Here is a 17,547-nt window from a genome sequence, read left to right as displayed (position 1 = left end):
TGAGTCTGCTTTTTTTTCTATTTACGTACCGATCCATGTAGGATTGGTAACTAAAAGAGGGAAAAAATACGCAAAATCGGTTTTGTTTTTTAAAACTGGTGGGGAGGAAGCCACAAGGGGTTAAGTAACAAAGGGAAAGCGGGGGGACAACATAAGGGGGTGCGGAAACAACACATGGGATGAGGGGAGGAAGCAACACAGGTGCACGGGTGGGTGGTTTAAATTGAGTAGGGGGAAGCAACACCGGGGTGTAGATCGGGAGGAGCAGCCCAGGCCGCAGGTGAGAGAAGCAACACATTGGTGCTGGTGGAGGAACCATCAAGGGTGAAAAAGAGTGATGTAGAGCTGGAGGGTACACTGCACACAGGGCAGAAGGCAATGCAGGGGTGGGAAAGAAGCACAAGGGTTAGAGAGCGAGAGGTAAAATGAAGCACACGAGGGAGGCGGCGGCAAAATATGTTCACTCTTGTGGAATGCTTACACAAAAAGGTAAAAGGAGCGCCTGAATTAAGTGTGCAGTGGAAGGAAATAGTAATGCGTCCATGCTTCAAATACAGGAAAAAGAAGGAAATCGTGCACATGTCACAAATAAGAAACAAGCAAATGAGAATCGTAAGGAAGCCAACCAATAGTAAGCAATAGGCGGGCTCTAAGCCCACTGTAAGATAACATTTATGTTGCAAAAGACAGCACATACACAGTCTTAGGCGTGACTTGGAGCAAAAAAGGGCATAAGGGAAAAAGAGCATACTCTGACCACCAGGTCCAGCTAGGAGGCCCGGAAAGGACTTCGGTAGAATTGAAATAAAAGTAGACATCACATAGGTCATGTGGACCCTCCTGGAGTCTGAGGATTTACAAATCCAGCACTGGATGCGAGTGTTGGACCACCCATGACAGTTGGGTCTCTGCAGCCAAGTCTCATTGCGTGCGCCCCTTTGGCCATCCTTAAGAGAGGATTTGACTAACAAGGTGGGTTGGGCTCATGGCGTAGGCAAACGCCAGGTAGCGAAATCCCATAGCACTTGGCCTTTGGCCAGGAGCAACAGGAGTTAGCCACCCACAGTGGGTTACGGGCAAAAACTGTTGCAATCTTAGTTACACTATAAGGAAATTTACATTGATGATGTTTGTCTTTCAAGTGGTGAATTGCGAAATGTAGAAGTAGGTAAATATGTTTTTTTCTACTTTGGTGGTTAAAGAAATATTTTGCGCCCATATTTGTATTTGTGCTGTAGCGTGAGAGCATTCTCACAGCATTACGGCAGGTTTCCTTAATCCTCATTGCAGATCATAAATCAGACATACCAAAGTAAAATGGAGGTGGGAGAGCAGTGAATCTCGTACACAATATTTTTCTCACCAAGAGGGTACTCTACGGCCGAAGACACTACGTCCAAAGTGCCTTGTGCTACTTCTGTCACTTTGCGAGCAAGCAAATCCACACCTTCTTCTGAGGGCGACTCTGCTACAAACAAAAGAATGAAATAAGAAACTTCTGCACTTCTGAAAATATCCCCATTTCTAAATTTTACTCAATTGAAAGAAGAATCTAGAATAAAATTGCTAACGTTTTCTTTAAACATTGCAATACCCAAACTACTTAAATAGGTACATTACAGGAAAAACAACTATTTTTGGTAGAAACCTGTAACGAACAGAAAAAAACAAAGCAGGAAATGGGACTAACTGTGCAGGTTCCAGCTAGTGTAAAAACAGATCTTTTTGTAGGACTTGGAGCTGTTCAAATGTATACAGCAGGGTCATTTTGGAGGTGATGTTGAGCAAGGATCTGTGAAGATCTATGGTATTAGTCCCTCGGGAAGAGTGTAAAATGTTTATAAATTCATAGTACAGAAAATGCTACTCGCCATGTAAGCTTCTGTTTGTAGCATGTAGTGCTGTGGATTCCAAAGCCATCTAGTGATGGGCTTGGACATCTGCAAGTTCTTTTTCTTCGAAGAAGTCTCTGGAGTCACGAGATGCGATAGGACTCCTCCTTTCTGACGTACGCTGCGCATTGGTACCAGCATCATTTTAAACTGTTTTCACACAGAGGTTGAGAGTATGTATGGATGTAGGTAAGGTGCGTAAAACACAATAAGAGATATGCAAAAGACAAAGACTTCCGTACTGGAATTTGGGCGCATGTGAATCTACAGCGCTACAATCTATGAACAGATGCTTGCGCAGCACATAGCATTTTACGTTTATAGTATGTGTGGCTATAGATACACAGGCTTAACAGACCAAAGCAGTGTCCTCCAGAAGCAGTGGCTAGAGTGTCGGTGATGCAGCTGTCTGAACTAAGGTCCTTAACACCATCCAGCCCACCATGTCCAGTTATTGGGCTAAGATGCCCACACAGCATTGCTTGGTAAAGCTGTGGGGTGTTGGCCAGGCAGCAGATTCACAAATATACACTAGTAGGATGTTTCTTAGGAAGGCCGTGGTTGCTTGGGAAGGAACTGGATGGTCTGCTTGGATTTCGAGAGCATCAAGGCAAGCAAGTCCTCCTCTTCCTGAGGGACATGAACGTGCAGCTTGTGAAATGCTGTGGCCGTCTGAATCATCTCATGATAGGCTGTGCTGTCATCAGGGGGTAAGGCACTTGCTGGGTAGTGGTCTAGGTCAGTGTCACATGGAGGATCCATGTTTTGGTCATCCCAGGGATCATCAGTGAGGCCTTGTCCTGATGGCTGGTCGTGACGGTCAAACGAGCCATGAGGGCTACCTGACTCGTACGAAAGTGGGAACCCCACTGCTTACTGGTAGAGGCAGTGGGGATGAAGTGGGTAGACGTGGTGAAGGTGGGAGAGACTGGGGTGGTGTTTGAGGTAGAGGCAGGCTGTGTGGCAGGGACAGAAGACTGGTGGTGGCTCTGTCCTTATGGTTCTTCGGGGAAGGCAGCTTAAAATGTGGTTAGAAGGTTCCCCTTCGAAGGGCAGTCTCTTCTTATAAGGAAGAGGTTCCAGAGGCAGTGGTTTTGCCATTCTTTTGCCGGCACCTGGGGGGGGGGGGGGAGGGTGGGGGGGGTATGAACTGCTGCTTTTGTCTGGCATCCACCACCTTTTGGAGCCTCTTGAGGAACGGATTATCAACCTCTTCGTCTAAAGGCATCGATGGAGGCATCAAGGTCGGTTTCACGCTCAACTTTGGCATCAATGAGGGTTCCGTGTCAAGACTGACTATGTATTGACGTGTTCTCATGTAATGGCGCTGATGGAATCTTAGGTACGAATGGGACCGATGGTGCTCAGTGGCCTTGAAGCAGCACACGCTCAATGGATGATGCAGGTTGACGCCCTTTGATGGAGGTTTGATCGGCTCCTAAAATATTTGCCAGTGCCGACCGGAGCCTGAATGCAGCAGGGGGCCTTGGCTTGGCTTTTCTCTGCCTCCATGCTTGGGGTTTGAAGTATGAATCCCTCTGGAATGGTGCTCTAGCTCGGCACAAGACTTCTTATGGAGCCCTGACTAGGTAATAAGGGTCTTGGGTATACTTGTAACCTTGGCAAGGGCCGGTCTTTGGCACCAGCTTGATGTCCCTCAGCTCCTCTTTGTCAGATTCGCTCAAGGACACTGTCATCAGGAGGGGTATTCGTTGCTATGCCAGAGGACCAGAGGGGATGTCTTCTTCATGTTCTCTGCAAGACGGTTATCCCTTTCTGGGATAGTGTTCGACTTTATTCACGCTCTGTGCAGGATACGTCTTAAAAAATAATTTCTCTCCTTAATTCAGGGTTTCTTAGATCCCCAGATCCAATTCAAAGAAGGATAGACTTCTTGTAGACATACTGCTGAACTCAGCCTATAAATCAATATTGACCAACTGGATGAACATGTCTGCTACTTCCTTTCGTGCATGGCTTAACTGGATTACTTTTCTAAGAGGAACTGACGATATTTCGCTTCAGAACTCTCCATGGAAACCACCGATTAGAAACATGTGGGAATCCCTCGACAACTACTTCACCAGGACAAAACCCCCATAAGACGGCAGGGCACCCCTCCCCAGTAGTACCTGTTCACCTACAGGTACCAAATAGTCATTGCAAGTTTTATGTGAACTTATATTAACCATATATTAACCATGTTGTATTGTAGGTACTCTATAGGTCATACTATAAGGTCATATGTAGATGTTACACGTTTCGATACACCTCCTTTTCTAGAGGGCTGATTCAATAACACCAGGTTGGAGTTCAACAAGAGGGTTTCTCTACCTTCTCACACTGTCTTTTTATATTAAGTTCTCCCCACGCTTTCTCTATTTTCTGCAATGAGGCTGAGCTCGGCCTTTTGCATATCTTACACCCACATGGAACCCGCATATCATGTCTAATGTGCGCATGGTGACCGCTCAGCCCTCCACAGGGCTTGGTCGCCCCACTCACTGCTGCCGCTCCTGCCTGCCTTTGCCGCCTCCTGCCTGCAGATTCCTTCGCTCGCTGCCCGCTGCTCCTGGGAATTTCCCGCTGCTCCTGGGAATTTCCCGCTGCCCGCTGCTTCTTGGCATTTCCCGCCGCTGCCTCCCTGCGGCCCCGCCCCCCTGTGATTCCATTCGCCGCCCCGCTCCCACCACCCAGCTGCTCCTCCCTCCCGGCTCCTTACTTATGACGCCCCCAGAGCGACCGCGCAGCGGACGCGCGCAGCGGGAGCGCCGATTGAGCGCCGAAGGTGCACCAAAGGTAAGCCGGCTGCGCCTGGACCGCGCCCAGCGCCAGACCCCCTGGTCCTCGCCCTCGCCAGCACACCCTGCACATCTACGACGCCAAAACCCTCCACGCACTCAACGCCGGCCGAAACACCGCCTGCTACCGAGCCACCCCGAGACGCACCCACGGACCCTTCACCTGCCTGACCTGCCGCTTCACCGGCCTCCGACCCAACACCGCACCTGCTAAACCGAGCCCCAGCAACAAACACCTGATGTGCATTCTGCTCAACACCCGCTCCATTCACAGGCATGCCGTCGAACTCTGGAACCTCCTCGACTCGACAGCACCAGACATCGCCTTCCTGACGGAAACCTGGATGAACGCCTCCTCAGCGCCCGACGTCGCCATCGCCGTCCCAGAAGGCTACAAAATCACCAGGAAGGACCGCGTCAACCAGACAGGAGGAGGCATCGCCATCATCCACAAGAACACCATCCGCATCACGACCAACTCCGATGACACCTTCACCTCCGCCGAACACCTCCACTTCCAGATACACACCGACCCCAAGACCACGCTCAGAGGCACCCTCGTCTACAGACCACCGGGACCACGCACACAGTTCAGCGAAGATATCACAGACTTCGTCAGCCCGCACGCCATCAATTCCACCGACTACATCCTCCTGGGGGACCACAACTTCCACCTGGAGGACAACAAGGACCGCAACACCACTGCTCTGCTGGACAACCTGGCCAACCTCGGACTCAAGCAACTGGTAACCACCCCCACCCACTACGCCGGCCACACGCTTGACCCAGTCTTCTCATCCAGCAAATACGTCACCTTCAGCCACTCCACCAATCTCCAATGGACTGACCACAGCTGCGTCCACTTCAGCTTCAGTAAAACGACAACCCACCACCACCCTCAACAAGCCCCCCGCAGGAGCTGGAACAAGATCACCGGCGACCAGCTCACCACCTTCCTCAGCCAGAACCCCCCCACCAGCTCAACGGACCCCAACGAAGCCGCCAACAACCTCACACAGTGGATCACCAACTGCGCAGACGCCCTCGCACCACTGAAGAACCCCCCCAGCAGACGCGGCAGCAAGAAAGCCTCCTGGTTCACCGACGAGCTCATCACCTCCAAGAAGAACTGCCGCTCCCTGGAGAACACCTGGCGCACCAACCAGACCACAGACAACATGACGGCCCTCAAACACGCCACCCGCAAACACCACCAACTGATCCGCGCCACAAAGAAGACAGCCTTCAAGGAACGACTGGACAACAACACCCACAACAGCAAGGAACTCTTCAGCATCGTCAAAGAGCTCTCCAACCCCGACGCCGGAAACAATGACATCACTCCCTCGCAAGACCTCTGCGACTCCCTCGCAGCCTTCTTCCACGACAAGATCGCCAACATTCACAACAGCTTCGGCCCACCAACCACGAACCCCATCACCGAACCGATGCCCCCCACCGCCACTCTCCGCACCTGGACCCCAGTCAGCACCGAAGACACAACACGCACAATGAACACCATCCACTCCGGGTCCCCTACGGACCCCTGCCCACACCACATCTTCAACACGGCCGACCACATCATCGCACCCCACCTCCGCGACATCATCAACGCCTCCTTCAACACCGCCACCTTCCCGGAGTGCTGGAAACACGCCGAGATCAGTGCCCTGCTGAAGAAACCAACTGCAGACCCCTCCGACCTCAAGAACTACCGCCCCATCTCGCTCCTCCCGTTTCCTGCCAAAGTCATCGAGAAGACCGTCAACAGACAGCTAGCCGCCTTCCTCGAGACCAACGGATCCCTCGACCACTCGCAATCTGGCTTCCGAGCCAACCACAGCACGGAGACCGCCCTCATCGCAGCCACAGACGAATTCAGATCCCTAATGGACAACGGGGAAACTGCGGCCCTCATCCTCCTGGACCTCTCCGCAGCGTTCGACACTGTCTGCCACCGCACCCTGGTACAGCGCCTGAACAACACCGGCATCCAGGAGAAGGCCCTGGAGTGGATCACCTCATTCCTCGCCGGAAGAACCCAGAGAGTCCGCCTCCCCCCGTTCCGGTCAGCGGCCACCGAAGTCATCTGCGGCGTTCCACAAGGGTCATCGCTCAGCCCCACCCTCTTCAACGTCTACATGAGCCCCCTCGCAACCATCGCACGTCAACACAACCTCAAGATCATCACCTACGCCGACGACACCCAGCTGATCCTCTCCCTCACCAGCAACCCGGACGCCGCCAGAGCCAGCCTACACGAAGGGATGAAAGACGTCGCCGAATGGATGAAGAACAGCCGCCTGAAACTGAACTCAGACAAGACGGAGGTCCTCATCCTGGGATCATCACCCTCCGCCTAGGACGACTCCTGGTGGCCCCCCGCCCTGGGAGCCACCCCCAAGCCAACGGACCAAGCACGCAACCTAGGCTTCATCCTGGACTCCTCCCTCTCGATGACCAGACAAGTCAACGCCGTCTCGTCTTCATGCTTCAACACCCTGCGCATGCTTCGAAAGATCTTCCGGTGGATCCCCACCGAGACCAGGAAGACGGTCACCCAGGCCCTCGTCACCAGTCGGCTGTACTACGGGAACGCCCTCTACGCCGGCACCGCCGCCAAACTCCAGAAGAAACTCCAACGGATCCAGAACGCCTCAGCACGACTCATCCTGGACATCCCCCGACACAGCCACATCTCCGGACACCTGAGAGACCTGCACTGGCTCCCCGTCAACAAAAGAATCACGTTCCGACTCCTCACCCACGAACACAAGGCCCTCCACGACCTGGGCCCCAAGTTCCTCAACAGCCGCCTGTCCTTCCACAAGCCCACCCGCCAGCTCCGCTCCGCCAGCCTCTCTCTCGCCACCGTCCCCCGCATCCTCAGAGCCACCGCCGGAGGAAGATCCTTCTCCTACCTGGCAGCCAAGACATGGAACTCCCTCCCCATCCACCTCCGGACAACGCAAGACCATCTCGCCTTCAGGAAGCAACTGAAGACCTGGCTGTTCGAGCAGTAGCGTTCCCCCCCCCCCCCCCCCCCCCCCCCCAGCGCCTTGAGACCCTCCGGGTGAGCAGTGCGCTATACAAATGCCTATGATTGATGTTGCTTTCTTGCTGATTGCCCATGGAACTGGCTGTTTCTACGTTTAGATGTTGCCTCTGTTTGATTTTAATTTGTTTCTGGAAAATGTCTCAATAAAAAAAATCTTGAATTCACCATTCATGTAGCAGATCCTTCTTTCATTTCATAAATCGAAAACTGTTTATCACCTGGGTGAATTTTCCCAGAGCTCTTCTGCTTACTCCCAAAACGGAAAAAAAGAATTGGAAAATGGTGGTCACATACTGTGGTAGTGTGCCTTTACGCATGACATTACAGGAGTAGATAAAAAAAAATCTTATTTTTATGTCTACTGAAGAAAATACCAGTCCCAACCAATAAATGATGGAATAATACATAGACTGTGACTCTGGAATAGTTACGATGTACCATTCGACTAAGAGAAACGGCTCATACTACTATCACTATCAAAAGTAGTAGGCTACTACTGCTTCACCTACAACCCCACCAGATGTTACCCATATAAGAAAATCAAAGCACTGACTGGGTAGTTGAAAATGGCATTACCGTTCTGTACTGAATATAGTCATTACCGGAGATTCATGAACAGATTTAACCAGCACCAATCACATGAACATTACATTTGTTGTGATTATGCTAGTACTGACAGGAAACACTCTTGAAAATCGGTGGTATGTTCCTCTCTTAAAGACTTGGGTTACCCTATATGTTGGGATATATAATGAATTATTACATTATACTTCCACCTTAGGTGCTGCTGGGAAAGTATTTTATGAATATAGAGTGAGTAAGAGACTCTATCTTGCACAATTCCAAGGCAGACGAATTTTCTTGCATTGCGTTCACTGTGTGTGGGACAGAAAGTATTGAAACAAGTTACAGCCGAGAAAGGTGATCTGGCAAAAAAACAGCAATCTACCAAAACCTATGATCTTAAACTACAAGGTAGGTGTTTAGCCTAGCTCTAGGCCACCTTCTTTCCTTTTCATATTTAGGTCATCACTAGACTGCACAGAGAGCCTTACCTTTGCCAGCCTGGTAGCATTTTTTGCACACGCGAACAGGAGCAGGGCCCCAGCCTCTTTCTGGCACAGGCATCGTCTGGTTAGAACACATGTGACAGAATCCTTCCCCACAGGCGCGGCAGTGGTGCCTTCTTTCCTCTACGTCAAATGCCCTCTTACAACCAAAGCATTCCTATAAAAATTGGTACATATAAGAGTTCTATACAAGACATGAAGCATAAGCAATTTGAATTGCACGAAGGCAACTTTATATTATTTTTTTAGAATAAAAATAATACACTATGTGCAAAGTGAGATGTATGCATACAGTTTAAAGGGGCTTCAGAAAAGAAAACATTCAGGTTGACAATGTTTACTTGAACTTTAAAGGACCCGGCTAACTAGAAGAGTGGGGCTCTTTGAAAAAAGATACATTGTGCGTGTTTATCGGTACACTGATCACAGGACCTGCTGGTCTCTGAACAAAAACCATTTGACAGGAAGGGGCTGGTTTCTGAATAGGAAGCGCCTGACAAGAAGGGTTTGGTCTCAGAAAGAGACATACTGGAATAGTGCTTCTACGGTGGCCATCATGCAATGAAGTTTCACAAAAGGAAAGTTGGACTGGAGTGTGTGGCACACAGGCATGTAGTTTGCTGCTGGCCAGGGACCATAGGAGGTAGTTAGAAGGTGTGAAATACGTGCACACACAAACTGTGTAGGCGAGTCAGCCCGGCTTACAATATGCATGGCTGAAAGAGCGGAGTTGTCTGTATGTGTGCGATTATGTAAATGTGACCGTGCTGTGCTACTTATTCCGCTCCCTGTACACCACCCTTGACCCCAACTCAGCAGTCAGAGCACACCACCAATGTCCATGAACCTGGGGCTGCCTTTCTGGGTGAGACATAACTCAGCATTTTAGTTGCTGCTATGCTGTCTACAGGACCAAGGTTTTTATTAAAAAAATTATGCAACACAGCATACCGTGGCTGTCAATAAGTGAGTTATTATTTGGCGTATCTCAGTAGACCAGTCTTGAAGTGCAATGGCAAGTGAGATGTAAAGTCAGCTGTAGCTGTGGTGCTGGTGTTCGACGAGTGTTACAGAAAAACATTTTATTGACAAGCACTAACAGTGGTATTTTGGTGTGCTTGTCAGCATCAACGGAGTGACTTTATGGCGGCTGAACCCTGGGAAGCCTCCTAGAAAGTTATCATTCTTGGAATACTGTGAGCATCATTGACAAACCCTAAAATAATGATAGTCATTTTGTGAGTCCCTGTCATAATTCTGTCCACCCTTATTATACAGTGGGCTTTGGCAGTATTAGAAAGTTTGCACGTCGCATAATGGTGGCCCAAGCATAAATGTACAAATCCCTGACAAAGCTGTAACATTACCTGGCATAATAATGGCCATTCTTGGATGAATAGAGCTCATCCACTGCATGTCTTAGGCATATCTCTGCAGCGGGAAAACATTTCTTAATCTAGCTTACTGCATTGGTATTTATGACCTGCAAATTACACATGGATATTGGCTGCAACTGCAATAATCTGACATGCTATTTTCCTTGCTGGAGCCAGAGTAAACTGGGGTTGTAGATGGGCAAAGAAACAAAACCCACATTCACTCTCCAGGCTGACTCACTCCTATTGGAGACTACAACCAGCAGGTTAGACATAGTTTCTGTTGATGATGGTCAACCCCAAGAGCTCTCCTATGATACTGGAACCAGCTAGGGGTGCACGTGTTCTGCTCAGTGAGAATTCAGAAGCTTATCATATGCTCTCAGTACAGGTGTAGTGGTGCAAGGCACAGATGCACGTTGGGAGCACCCTAGATGCAGGAGTATTGGGATATCAGAGTATGCGGCACATCATGCTTTGCACGGGATATTAGTACATGGTGCAGGTCAGTAACAGGTCCTCTGACAAGCTACTTTCAGCTTTTGAGGTCAGAGTCCAAGTCACATGCCCCTCAGGCTCCACCTGAGCTTGAGGATTAGCCAATGGACATTTCTAGCCCTCCATCTGTTGGCTTCAGGTCAGAATAGAGTGCACAGGAGCAGCCCTCATTACAAGTGGCCCATTACAAATTAAAAACCCTTTGAATAAGGCATGTATGCGAGAATTGTAATATGATCGCTATTAAATTATTATTTCATTTTAAACTACAAAATTGAAACGCAACCTTCTTAGTGAATATACAGCACTGTGCAAACGATAGGCAATTTAACTGAGCAGTGCAGTGATTTCCAATATGACTTATGGTACATTCTCCTGCTCCCCTCAGCCCCACCTATGTGCTCCCACCTCCTCCTGCTGCTGCTCTCACATGCTCTCTGTACACCTTCACCCTCTCTCACTTAACCGTGTCTCTTGGTCTTCCTCCCTAGCCCTTGGTGCCTCCTCCAGCTCTTACTTGGCTCTCTCTTCTCTGTCTTCTGCCTCCCCTTCAGCCCCAATCCACACTCCCGCTCTCACTACCCCTCTCTCTGCCTCCTCCATTTCCCTCTACTAACCCATTCTCGCTCTCCGCCTTCACCTCCTACCTTTTGTCCTCCTTACCTGGCCTCTCAATCCATTGCCTGCTCTCTCCACCTTTCCATGACCATGACTCCTCTGCTCCCTCTCCCACTTCTTACTCCTTGACCACCTTCTTCAATCTTCTTACTCTTATCCCTTACTATCCTGCTCCCTCTCCTCTTCTCTTTCTGTTCATCTAAGGCTACTTCTCCACCCTTCTTTCATACAAGATCCCTTTCCCCAACCATTCCTGACTTACTGACTTCTGCTCCTTTTTTTCCGCAGCCCTCTCACTAGTACCACCCCTACTGTTCTACTTCTCCTTCCATTTCTTCCCACTCATACTCCACTCCATCTTTGTTCCCATCCTTCTGTTCATTCTCCTATTCTTTAATTTCTTATTCGAAGTACAACCTTTGCATCGTTGTTGTTGTTACTATGAAAGGACGCCCTTTCTGGAAAAGAGAAAACGGCTTTTGGGATAACATCCCCCTCTCCTGATTGGGGTAGGCTTTCCCTATGACAACATTTAGAACTGAACAGAAAAATAGCTGAATCGACAGGGGCTGAAAATGGGACTTTTGGCATTGATGGTGTACTCTAGCCTGTGGAGTCAATACACTGCGTGTGTACTAAGAATTGCTCTCCACTGCTGATCCTTATCAGCCAGTTGTAGAGATACAGAAATACATGAATGGCTTTGGGGCTGCAGTGACCCTGACTGGCAGTGCATTGAATCAATAGTGTTGTCCACTTAACGCAAAGTGCAGGTACTGATGGTGGGGTGGATGTATGGGGATGCAAAATTAGGTGTCCGTGAGGTCGAGGTTTCCATGAAACCCCTGTTTAGAGCAACAGCATGAAGTCCTGCAGAATGATCATGTGGAAGTGCTGTGTCAGGATGTACTGATTCAAAGGCCTTACGTCCAGGATTGGTGTAAACTCCCCTCCTGGGGATTAAAAAGTACAGGAAGTAAACTCCTTTGCCGGGCTGGTGTCGGGGCACCAGCTTGATGGCACCTTTGGCGAGGTGTTCCTGAACTTCCTCCTTCAACAAATGCACATGTTCGTGGCTGAGGATGAGGCGATGAGGTGGAATGCTTGGTGGCATGGTTGAACTCTAGGCAGTAGCTCTGCTGTACCACAAAGAGTACCCATGTCAGAGGCCATTTCCTTCCACAGGTCTTGCACAGACCTTTTAATCTAGGAAAGGGTCTCTATGAGAAGGTCATCCTCTATCACCAGATGCATCTTTACAATATGATGCTCAGCAGCCCTCTATTAGTGAGCAGTGTTATCATCAGCAGGGGAAGCATTAACACGGTATGGGTCATTTTCAGGGCTGGCTTGGAAATCTTCCTTATGATCATCACATGTCCTGGAGACATACATTCATAAGGGTTTCCGGGGTGATACGGGCTGTCCCGGTCAGAATCACTGTGGTCTGAATGTGAAGAGGAGTACTGGGGAGTGGGGCTGGTGACCCTGTTCTAACCCTCTTTGGAATGGGAGGAGGGACTTGCTCACAAGAGAGCTCTTTTTCAAAAGTAAGCATTTTCTGTTTAGAGGTTTAAAAAGATGTGTGTGGGTGCTCCCTTGAACTGGACCTAGTGAAGTGTTTCCACAGACGGTGAATGTAAATGTTATTCTGTTTAGAATCTGCCACCTCTCACAGCTGCAGGAGGATCTGTCCCTCGCTCAACTCAGACCTTGGAATTTAGGGTTTCTTTGGGGAAGACTTGGGTGGCAGTCCCAGAGTCGACTTGGGATCAGAGGCAGTACCTCAGGGTTGAAGCGAGGAGGACATTTGGCATTACGCAGTGCCCTCATCGATGGCTTGCTTGGAGTCATAGGTGGCTGTCAGGTATAAAGCTTGGCTCAGGGTTCGATGCCCAACTCTCTCTTCACTTTTGAGTCAAACTAGCTGGAGTTGACTCTCGAGCATGTGAGGAGGGATAGACGGCATGGAAGTGTCTGAGGTCCCATGGGCTTCCGGGCATGAAGCTCCTCTTCCTTGTGCTCGGACTCAAAGGCCTCACAAGAGAGCACCTCTAGGCTCCTGTTATCGTGGGAAGGTGGAAGACTAAACAGGCTTGGTTCCCCTCTCTAAACTGAAGATGTCTTCCTAGCTGAAAATATCCAGGGTTTTGGGCGATTCCCAGGGCTGCGTTTTTTAGTGTGCCCAGCACCTCTCTCTTTGGTACATATGGGTCTGTTTGCACAGAAAGGCCTTGCAGGCGGTATAGGCAGCCTCGTTGTGGTGGAAGGACAAGCACAACTTACTATACCTGTGTTGGTCTGATCATTGGAAGTTTGAGTTCCATCCAGGGCAGAACAAACAAGGAGTTCTCTTCTTAATAACCACCCACAGTCATTCGAGTACGACCTGAATCCTTGGTGGTGTTGTCGACACTGATCAGTGCTGAAGGTTCCCAGTTGAGGTCTGGCAAGTTGTGCTCAATCAAGTTGCATCAAAGCTGACCGGTTTATGGAGTTACGTTCTTACAGTCTAGTCGCTAGTGCTTTCTTGTTACTTGGGTTGAAATCCCAACAGTAGGCACAAAAGTTCCTGGTGAAGAAGTGTTGTCTCTCGAGGACCTAGTTCTTGAATGTCAAACCCAATGGTGGAGGAAAACAATCTCAGGCGGAGTTTTTGTTCTGGTGCATTGTGCCTTAATAGTGTAGTCCCAACAGGTCTTATGATACAAAAACAACTTTAAAGAAAAACAACTTACAAACGTCTGCTCCCAAAACTGAAGAGCAGGAGTATGCAGATCGCGTGTATACAGCCACACATGCTACACAATTTCTACAGGCCACATTTTCCCCAGAGTATGACAATGTTAGGCTACAGAGAACCCTCCACCGTCTCCACACCTTAAAGAATGTGATGTTTAATTAAAGACTATTGTGTGCCACAGATTCAGCTTAAATTTAAAGGGAAGGGATTCGACTGTAATCATTCCTCCATGTTGGCTGATAAATATTTAAGTAGCTGCCCAAGCACAAAGTAGTGTACATCTGAAATGTTGTAAGTGTAATAAGGTTAAAATGATCACTTACTGGATTTGATAAAATGTGTCACCGATCATTTCACTAAAATGTTTACAAAGAAAGTGAATATAAATGGGCTGTTTTGCAAAGATTGATACAACATTTCATCACTTGCTTTGTTTTTAAGCATTGTTCTTTCTCATTTCCCTACCGCTGTTCTTATTTTCCTCTCCTCGTATACAACATATTGGTCTTCATATCCCAGAAAAATTACTGCCATTCCAGGACACCATTGTGTATTATTCTCGGGGTCCTTTACTCGAATATATAGTTTATTATAGGTAATTAAAATTAATTATTTCATTCTCACAATTATCTATTGGAGTTACACTGTATTTCAATCTGCTTAATATAAATACACCAGGATGGCAAAGGATTTTGCAAGCAGTTCACAAAGGCGCTCAGGAAATAAATGTTCTGGCAAAGAATGTGTATATTTTGGGTCCCTCAAAATTTAACAGATTGTTATAAAGCAGTGGCTATTTAATGTCCACGTAAGGGCAGCAGAGGCCAAGCGGATGCTCACCTTGATCTGAGAATTGGGTCTCCAGTAGGCGGGTGCGACCTGGTCAGTCAGCCAAGATGTCACTGCGCGGGTAGGCCCCAAACTGTACTCATTCAGAGATTGGATCACGCCAGTTACACCATCCAGAACCCGCTGGGCGGCATTATGATGCTCCATTGACACAGTTTCACACTAAGAAGGAACAGAGAAACAAAGACGATAGTATGTTTGAAGATTGTTGCTGAATGGTTTTCTGGCTACTAACACGAAAACATACACACACACTTCAGCAGCAACTGAGATTACCCTCTTTCGACAGCGAACACTGCAGGAGACACTGCCTTCTCTAATCAGATGCTCCAGCAAATCTGCTTATAAAATTATATTATTTAAAGAAATATATGGAAGACAGTTTTCACAGTGACTAGGTTTACACCCATTGGAAAGTAACTTTTCCAGATCAATCACCAAGCATGAGTCATATTAGGCCATTACACTCCCCTTTTTTTACTACCTATTACATCTGTTACTCTCTCTTTGGTGTGAGCAGACTTGGGCTTTCAAAGGGGGAGGTGATCATATTTGTCTATGAGTGATTTGAAAATTTTGTTTTTTTTAAATTAACTCCTCTGAAGGTGGCTTGTGCTGTAGTTAATACAACCACTCTATCAGTGCCTGATAGGGAAGTGTTCTAGTTGGACAGACTCTTTTATTATTATGCATTATCCATCGAGAAGAGAAGCACGTACCCCAGGCCAGACGTGTCGAACCTCATGTCTCACAATCATGCCCTCTGGATCCTGGTTTCCATACCAGAACTGCCTGCTACGATAAATGATCCCACAGACAAAGCACTCCAACACGTACCTGAGATGAGCAAAAGGAACAGGCAGACAGTTAATGTCACAGATACTCTGCCGGCAAGAGTAGAAAAATGAGCCAGAAATATGGGTATGGGTATTTCTCTGTAATCCTTGCCAACATCCCCTGCATTGCAGCAAGACAATGCAACCAGCACATAAGGGAAGCAACATTATTAGGTGCAGCATGGGGGAAGAGGGAAGTTTAAGCCCTATGTAAAAAAGGCAGTTGCGTGTCCTGCCCTCCAGTGTTGGGTCCTGATGTGTGCAAGATGTTTTTCTTCGAAGAAGTGTTACCGAGTCATGAGGTTTAGAGACTCCTCCTACTGCTGGTAATGCTCATAGGCATCAGATTCATTGTTAGACTGCTTTCCTGCACGGCAGGCGAGGATAAAAATAAAAGAGCGAAGCGATACAAAATGGAGAGATGACCATGTGTAAAGGATAAAGGACATCTGGCAGCTCTATGGGTTGGTTAAGGTGGAAAGGAGAAAGCACCGTACGAAAGAACTTAGGGTTAGTACGAAGGACAACCCTATCTCTATGAACCTGAAGGAAAGGTTCTTCCAAGGTTAAAGCTTGGAGCTCACGGTCACATCAGAGAGGTGATTGCGACTAGGAAGGCCACCTTCCAGGAGAGAAACTGAAGGGGGCAAGAATGGGGAGTCTCAAAGGGAGGACCCATGAGTCTAGTGAGAACAATGTTTAGATTACATACGGGGGCGGGGGTACCTGTGGAGGAATGAGTCTTGAGACCTTTCATACATGCTTTTAGAACAAGGATGCTGATAAGGGTTATGTGTTCTCTATTCTGAAGGTGGGCAGCCACTGCAGCTAAGTGGAGCCAAATGGAAACTTAGACCAGGTCTGTAAGTGTAAAAGGTAGCAGACAATGTCTTAGAGAGGTGATGTCAGTGGATGAATAGTTTTCACTTAGCCGCTCTAAGACCTCAGGAGCTGAAATCGCAAGGCTGCGCATCTTGGGGTGTCTGATTTCTTCACTGGTCTGCATGAGAACATCCGGCCCGCTGAGGAGCCTCTTGTGCAGTACCACTGAGAGTTCAAGGAGGGTGGTGTACCAGGGATGTACGGCAAAAATGGGAGCCACCAGGATTTGGATGAGGGACATATGCCGAAGCCTCTGAACCACAAATGGAAGGAGTGTGAGTGGTGAAAAAGTGTGGGCAAATATCCCTGACCAGTTCATACATAGTGCCCGTGTACTGTGGACATTTTGCGTTTAGCGATGGCGAAAAGGTCTATGACGGGAAGTCCCCATCACCAAAAGTACTGAAGGAGTATTTGCGGGCGGACTTCCCACTCGTGGATTTGTTGCTGCATCCTGCTGAGGAGAGCTGCATAGTTGTTGTCCACTCCCAGAAAGTATTCCGCCAGCAGATGGACTCAGTGGCAAAGAACCCACCTCAAAATGTTCTCGGCTAACGCAGACAGGTGAAGAGAGTGAGTGCCACCTTGTTTCTGTAGATAGTACATGACAGTCATGTCCCTTGTGCGAATGAGCACTACCTTGTCCACAATATGACAATGGAAGGCTTTCAGTATAGCTGAATGGTCAACAACTCCAGGTAAGTGATGTGGTGACCGTGGTGCTGGAGGTCCACTGACCTTGGACCACGAGGACCTGAACATGCGACCCCCATACCGTAAGAGAAGGGTACATTCTGATGGGGTTGAGTAAGGGGTGCCCCTGCCACAGGTTGTTGGGAGTTCCACCGCTGCAGAGAGCCATGAGTGCGGCTATCAATCAACGCTAGATCTTCTCATTGACCCTCAGCTTGAGACCACTGTTGT

General features: G+C 48.5%; 1 protein-coding gene across 4 annotated transcripts in view; it reads right to left on the bottom strand.

Moving 5' to 3' along the window:
- Window positions 1–17,547, bottom strand: part of LOC146798496 (zinc finger FYVE domain-containing protein 1-like) — a 116,555-nt gene that overhangs the window by 8,593 nt on the left and 90,415 nt on the right. For 2 of the 4 annotated variants that reach the window (XM_085625767.1, XM_085625768.1), the window contains exons 7-10: window positions 15,625–15,742; window positions 14,897–15,067; window positions 8,807–8,978; window positions 1,364–1,468 (exon numbers count right to left, since the gene is read on the bottom strand). In XM_085625767.1, coding sequence (XP_085481893.1) covers window positions 1,364–1,468; window positions 8,807–8,978; window positions 14,897–15,067; window positions 15,625–15,742 — 566 coding nt within the window. The remainder of the gene's footprint in view (window positions 1–1,363; window positions 1,469–8,806; window positions 8,979–14,896; window positions 15,068–15,624; window positions 15,743–17,547) is intronic. The other 2 variants (XM_085625766.1, XM_085625769.1) reach the window with 1 other exon arrangement.

Source organism: Triturus cristatus, chromosome 9 (assembly GCF_964204655.1).
Source record: "Triturus cristatus chromosome 9, aTriCri1.1, whole genome shotgun sequence".
Lineage (NCBI taxonomy): Eukaryota > Metazoa > Chordata > Amphibia > Caudata > Salamandridae > Triturus > Triturus cristatus.
The sequence above is the reverse complement of the archived record's forward strand: the minus strand, read 5'-3'. Positions and strand labels throughout refer to the sequence as shown.